Genomic DNA, 7567 nt, shown 5'->3' with positions numbered 1-7567 from the left:
TCTTCATTCTTCTTGAGTTTCATGCATTTAGCAAATTGTATCTTATATCTTGGGTATCCTAAGTTTTGGGCTAATATCCAGTTATCAGTGAATACATATTGTGTGAGTTCCTTTGTGATTGTGTTACCTCACTCTAACTTTAACAGACTAGTAGACTATTAATAAACTACTCATGGACACCTACTCCACTGGACCCAACTAAGAACATCTTGCTATTAGCAGCATCCATTGACTTACATGGCTGTTTGGCAGAATGCACAGCGGTTTTGGTAGGTTTTTCCATCAGTGCCACACACAGGTTTGTGGGTCTTTGGGCATGATTTTCCATCTGGGGCCAGTGTCTTCTCATAGTTTCTGCAAAAAGCCTGTCAATTAAATAATGGACTTTTAGATTATTTTGTATGAAATGGAAACATAGCCTTACATACTTCAAAATTCCTTCAAGAACATTAATTTTAATTATGGAAAATATACATTAAAAAGAACAACCCCCTTAAAACTGCTGTAGTTCTTGTTAGCAGTTAATTGTCTTCCTTTCACCTGTTCTCTGGGTCTATGTGCACATGCACTGCTAATGTGCATGTGCACAATAGTAAAGTGAATATGCAGGGCACATTTCTTCTTTTGTGCTTCTATTTCTGCACTATTGAGTACATTCTTATAACAGTTTGTTCTGCTGCATAATACTGTACTACAAACGTGACACAGCTCTCTTCACTAATACACATTAAAATTTTTACATTCAATTCAGCAAAACATCCAGTAAGCAATAATTTATTTATTGGATACATAAATTGCTACTAGGTGCTCTGTATGTCAAATGCTTGGTGGTATACACAACAGGGATGATGATCTTCTAAGACAAGAGAAGAGTATCCACAGAAGCATGTGCACCAAGATCTTAGATAAAAAAGGGACTTTGCCTGCTGTTTTGACTGAGATAGAAGCTGTTTGTGATGATCTATTCATTATCTCTATCTCCATCTCCATCTCCATCTCCATCTCTATCTCTATCTCTATCTCTCCAAATATTATCTTAAGTTGTCAAAATTTGTGGCACACACCTACAGGCAAGTGGATCTCCATGATTTTGAAGCCAGCCTGGTCTACATAGAGAGTTCCAGAGTAGCTGGAAATACATAGTGAGACCTTACCCCAAAACTTACATTAATTTACGCCACATTCCCATGACACTGTACTATTATTATTACAGGGGCTTAAGCTGGGCAAATATTCATACTGAGGATCTGTGACATCTGTCTGAAGAAAGTAGGAAGTAACTTTCAGGATTTTGTCTAATTGTTTACAAAGCACATCTGCAGTGATGATTTTATTGGTGTAGAGAACATGTCATGCTTTCTTACAGCCTTCTCAGAAAGCTCACTCTGGGAGCTCAGAAGGCATCTGTGAAAGGGCCCCAGTGCTTAAGTTGGAAGGGACACCACTGTGGTGTGGCTTGCTGGGACAGAAACGGCTTGAGAAAGATGAGAGGTACACACATACCTGAAAGCCTCCTTGGCTCACAGCATCTACAGTGAAAGAATAGACAGTGATTAATCACATGTCAGAATTGTAGTCCTTTCCAGTTGCAGTTAACCACAATGGTCTTCTGCTGCGTCTGTTTTGCTTTGTAGATAGATAACTACATGGAAACACAGAGTATTAACCACACGGAATGCTGAGTGGCAGGCTGCATTATCCAAGGCTAGGATTGCTTTAGTTTCACAATGCTTGCAGACAACATTGCTGTCATTGTGTTTGCCCTTTGTGTGCTCTTATGCAATTATGTTTTCCAATTTATGAGTCATTGCATAACAAGCCTTTGAAGGTAAAGTTTAGAGCTGTTCTTTGTTGAACAAGTATATATTTATTAGGAAAGTATATAAAATCTTTGATTAAAAAGCTGTTTGTTATAGTGATATAACAAAAAATACAAAAGACATTTTAAATAATTCCAATGTGAATCTTTGATTTAAAAGCTTTTTGTTATAGTGATATAGCAAAAAAAAAATACAAAAGACATTTTAAATTCCAATTGACATTTAAATTCCACTATGAATCAATGTGATTTATCACATCTCCATTAAACATATCCCCCTTCTACTGTGGTAATATACATTTAATTGCTGTGTTATATCTTATGTATATCAACTCATATAATAACCCTATTTTTAAAGCTGAAGAAGGTTATTCATGATTGTGCATGATTATAATTCCAGTATACAGGTGTTGAAGCAGGCAGATCACTGAAAGTCAACGGAAATCCTGGTCTACCTAACAATTTCTAGGCCAGCAAGTCCTACATAGTTAGATCCCATCTCAAGAAAACAAAACACAATAAATACAAACCAAAATAAGAACAAAAAGCCTCAAATTAAAAAACAAAACAAAACAAACAACAATAAGAGAAAAGCCAATCAACTAATGAGCTCAGGAAACTGATTACCTAGACAAGTATTTAGATAAGTGTTGATAATTATATGCTATAAATGGCAGTTAAGAATACAATCTAGACTTGATAGACTCTAAAGGTTTGGCAGTACTTTTTGTTGAAGGAAACAGTGCACAAGTTTCCTGTGCACCATTAATATCAGCTCAAATATTAGGCAGAGCACCGGGTGACTTGTTCAATGAGATTGGGGGAGGGGGCCAGGCAGAAGAATGAGCGTTGGAGACAAGCCTTGGAGTGCCAGCCCTGGGCTCCCTCTACTCCACTACATCACCACAATCTTTGATGTCTCTCTCTCCCTACCCTTGCCCCTTTCTCTTTCCCTTCCCCAGTTAGCTCTTTCTTAACCTAGAGGTTGACAATGAATGACTAAGATTTTTATGTGCATCTCTAAAGAATTCTGACAGCTGAAGCCCATTGAATAAGAATTTTTTAAAGAAGATATTTTAGTAGATTTTCTTTGTTCTATAACAGTTGCCATAAAGTCTGATGCATAATTCTAACTGTGTGCTTCCTGTGGTGGCCCACAGACAGCAATGCAAATGACCTACAATTCCTATATTAGATAGTGGGTGCCATGAGGTATAAAACCAGTCTTCTCATCCTACATAGCATGAAACCGATTTTGGAGTTGAATAAAAGTGCTTTTAAGCAGAGCACTGTAGTATAAATTAAAATCGCTCATTTGTATACTAAAATTCCATGGAAATGAAAAGTGTTGGAGCATCATTCATCATTGTTCTCCTCATTGTAAAAAAGCAGAATCATAATCCAGCTGGTGACATTAGCCAGCCTGATCCAGAAGTCCACTGCATAGTTTTTCACTCACCTACAGAGAGGAACAAACAGGCCAGGCTGATCAAAAGCAGAAAGGCAACTGCTGGCTTCATGGCGCTGAGAACCTTGAGGTCTGAGAACACAGAAATGTTAGGGGTGTTCAACATGTAGGATGCTGTTCTCTGGACTGTATTTATAAGTGGATCTATATGTCTGAATCCGAGTACCTATACGTTTGTCACTCTACTACAACCTCCACCCTTATTGTGCAATTAATTTCTCTAAAGAATAGACACTAGACACCAAAGAAACTCATTTCAGTTCCTTTCCAGTCAAGAACAATAGTAAAAAAAAATCCCTGATGTTTAGACATAATTAAGTATGTTATAAATAGCACTTCCCTAATTTCTCCTGTGCACCAGACAGTGGTAATTGCAATCAAATTCTTACCTGGCAGTTTATACTCTTTGAACTTGTCTGTAATAGAGCCTTAGGGCCACTGAGCTAATAACTGTAACCTGAAATACAATCTGAATAATTTGTGTATAATATTAATAGGGTTTGGCACCACATCTATGAGGAAATGAAAAATGTTGATGCAAGGGATTGTGAGGTCAAGGAATTTATTAAATAAAATAGGAGCACAGCCTGAGTGGTCATAGAAACAGAAATGATAGACATTGGAAGTGAATAGTATTTGTAAGGCTTTTTCTTTCAGCTCCTAGATTTGACTCAGTATCTACATGATAGTTGCTGTTTAGTACTTTTTTTAAAAAATATTTTTATTAGGTATTTTCCTCATTTACATTTCCAATGCCATCCCAAAAGTACCCCATACCCTTCCCCCCACTCCCCTACCCACCCACTCCCACTTTTTGGCCCTGGCGTTCCCCTGTACTGGGGCATATAAAGTTTGCAAGTCCAATGGGCCTCTCTTTCCACTGATGGCCGACTAGGCCATCGTTTGATACATATGCAGCTAGAGTCAAGAGCTCTGGGGTACTGGTTAGTTCATAATGTTGTTCCACCTATAGGGTTGTAGATCCCTTTAGCTCCTTGGGTACTTTCTCTAGCTCCTCCATTGGGGGCCCTGTAATCCATCCAATAGCTGACTGTGAGCATCCACTTAGGTGTTTGCTAGGCCCTGGCATAAGCTCATAAGAGACAGCTATATCAGGGTCCTTTCAGCAAAATCTTGTTAGTGTATGCAATGGTGTCAGCGTTTGGAGGCTGATTATGGGATGGATCCCTGGATACTTTTTTTTAATTAAATGAATATTTGATATGTCAGTTTTAGGCATTAGACATATATGATAGCCATAGTTGTCTTTTCTTCAAACACACTACACACTAAATATTTTAACTTTGTTAGTTTTATTTTTCTACAAGAAATATTTCTGGATTAGGAACTTGAATAGCTCATTTTGCTTTTTGTATTTTTTAAAATAATATAATAAAATTTTATTAACATGATTACCAAATCATGAGCTGCACAAGCACAATATTAAACACACAAAAGTGGGTAAGGGAGACACCATGAGGCCTCTATCCTCACAAAGAGCTACATGGTAACTCAGGAATGATGGGAGGATGAGAAATAGTCTTCCCCACTGGAGAGCACATCAATTAGTTATGCAATAGAAATTGGTCAGTCTTGAAAACATATAAACATAAGTAATATGATACAAATTGAGCAGGTTGAATTTAGGAATAGTGTGCATAAATGTCTTTATAAGTATAAAGTAACAATTCATGAAAAAAAGGGACAAGAATTTGAAAGAGAACAACTAGGGCAATGGAAAGGCATTGGGGGAGGAACGGGAAGGAAGAAATAATTATATTATAATCTGGTAATAAAAGAAAAAAAACAATAAGTGTAGATACTGCCTATATAGCAAAGAGCTGCCTGACTAATCACAGTGCTCTCATTTTAAGTTAGATTGATGTTTTGTCTTATTCAAAAGACAAAATTTACATTTTATGAAAATTTTCATAATCTATGTACCAATAAAGAAATATACATTTGTATACAAACAAACATATACAAGTTTAGAGTCATATAAGCCAGGAAATAGCCAATTGGATTGTTAATTTTCTTGTGTCTGCATGACTATATACTTTCTGGCAAACACATGTACATAGACATAACTTGCCATTGGAAAACAAATATTCTGTAATTCTTCCAAAATAATAACCAGGCACTAATAAGTCCAGATATATTTAAATGCTGAAAATTAAATAGCACAAAAACATATTTGTAGAACTTAAATCCTACAGTCTTTTCTCAAATATTTGAATTTGAAATCTATGAATGTGAGGAAGTTGTGTTCTGGAAATTTATAAATGATCAGAAGTTCACATGTAACATTAAAAATAACAAAATAATTAAAGTTATATATGGATAGGTAGGGGAGCACTGAAGAGGATATTCATTGTAAATAGTAAGTACGAGTTTTGGGCAAGAGATAGGAATGACTAGATTCTTCAAAGTCTTTGTCTTGGGAGTTATTGTTATTCTTGAGGATCATAGATGAATACTCAGGAGTGTGATAACAGGAATTAATGTGAGAAAATAATAAAAACATAATGTGTAATTTTGTAGATAATTTTTGGTGCTGGGACTTTGTACCTAGGGACAAGTACACAGCAGTCAAATGCTTTTCCACCAAAATCCATCACAGATGAAGGGGCCGTCTTGAAAATGAGAGCAATTAAGGGTTAGACTGAAATGTAGAGAGAGAACTGAAGGTAAATAGTGTTATTGGATATTTTCTGTTTCTTTTTGTCCATGGAGGCCATTAAATTTGCTGTTAAATCTGTTTTTCTCTTTGGAAATATATTTTATATTTTGGATCTATCTTCCTTGTATTTACTTAATGATTTCATTAAGGTTTCATTCTTCTTATAACTTCTCAAGTATATAGAATAATTGACCTAATAATCTTGTTTATATGTTACACAATATGAGCCTCTTATGCTACATTACTACTAGGTGATAGTGTTCAGATAAGAAACTATTTTTTCCTTTTTCTTGGAAAACAGAGATTGTGAATGTTATTTTGATAGAAGTTTGATAGTTTTGCTTTTGTATAAAGAATTTTCACTTCTCTAGTCAAATTGTTTGAAAGTAGTTTTTATTTTCTATGATTTCCTTTAAAACTTTCTTAGATGCTTTGATCCAAAGCTGGTGTTACTGTACCACAGGGATGATGGGTCTTAAGTTCTAGGCTAGATGTTATTATTGTTATTATTATTATTATCCTCATTATCATCAGGTGTTTGATACATGTGCGTGTGCATGTAGAGGTCAGGGAATAGCTTTGAGGAGTCAACTCTTTCCTTTCACCTTTGTGTGGATTTGGTGATAGAACTCCAGTAACCAGGCTTGGGTGGAATGTGCATTTATAAGCTAATCCAACAATCTAGATCTATTACTAGACTTTCTTAATATATACATGGTGACCAACATTTAACTGAGGATGGAGAGTATATTTCTGAAGATCTCCTGAGTGCTATACTGTGCCCTGGAGACTAAGGATGCTTTGTTTTCCCTCACAGAAACTATAGGCTACTACTAGGGCCTCTTTCCTGATGCTGTAACCTGGAAACTCTATAGGAAGTAAGTTGGTTCACTTTAGATTATAGTATGAAAGGCATGGTATATATTTTGTATGGTACATTAATATTTAACAACTACCATCAGTATCTTTAATACTCCAGTCTTTTTTTTCAAAGCATTGTTATTGCTTACAAAAAGCTTTTAGCTTTTATGTAAATTGATTTTTTTGATGCAAAAGCAAGAGGTTTATATTCCTGCTCGTTGGGGTCTACCTTCAATTAGTCCCTCAAAGCAGATGACTGGAAGGTGATCCCAAATGACTATTACAAGCAGTTTATATACTTTTTAGGGGCGCAGGTTACATCAGCAAGGTTATAATTCAAACTTATTGGCTAAGCATATTGAACTTTAAATCTATTGGATAGCAAGCATGACAAACATTTGAACTCTACCTGAGACTTTCCAGAGGGTCGGTAACTATCAGTCAGTACATTCTGAGAATTTTTTACTCAAGAATGTTCCTGTGGGTGGAGAATGGAACTTGGCCTAGCCTTGGCCCCAGGTGGGAGGGGGAAGCTGTAAGGAGAGTGTTGGACTTGATAACCCCTCAGAGTCCCTTATTCCCGCCCCCCTTTCCTTGAAAAGCTCCAATTCTGGAGCTACTCACAGGGTCTTGGGCAACTAACTCATATTCTTCAGGTCCAGTCTTCAGGGTTTCATATTGTTGGCTGTACTGTTCCTATTCTCTCTTTTATGAAGGCACAAAATATGCAGGGTCCAAA

The 7567-nt window shown here is 36.3% G+C and overlaps 1 protein-coding gene across 1 annotated transcript in view; it reads right to left on the bottom strand.

Moving 5' to 3' along the window:
- LOC110285164 (serine protease inhibitor Kazal-type 12) overlaps nucleotides 1-3586 on the bottom strand; it is a 4791-nt gene extending 1205 nt beyond the window's left edge. The window contains exons 1-3 of the mRNA XM_021151152.1: nucleotides 3279-3586; nucleotides 1504-1529; nucleotides 238-365 (exon numbers count right to left, since the gene is read on the bottom strand). Coding sequence (XP_021006811.1) covers nucleotides 238-365; nucleotides 1504-1529; nucleotides 3279-3393 — 269 coding nt within the window. The 5' untranslated portion in view covers nucleotides 3394-3586. The remainder of the gene's footprint in view (nucleotides 1-237; nucleotides 366-1503; nucleotides 1530-3278) is intronic.
- Nucleotides 3587-7567: the final 3981 nt, after the last annotated feature.

This window comes from Mus caroli, chromosome 18 (genome assembly GCF_900094665.2).
Source record: "Mus caroli chromosome 18, CAROLI_EIJ_v1.1, whole genome shotgun sequence".
In the NCBI taxonomy this organism is placed as follows: Eukaryota; Metazoa; Chordata; class Mammalia; order Rodentia; family Muridae; genus Mus; species Mus caroli.
The sequence above is the reverse complement of the archived record's forward strand: the minus strand, read 5'-3'. Positions and strand labels throughout refer to the sequence as shown.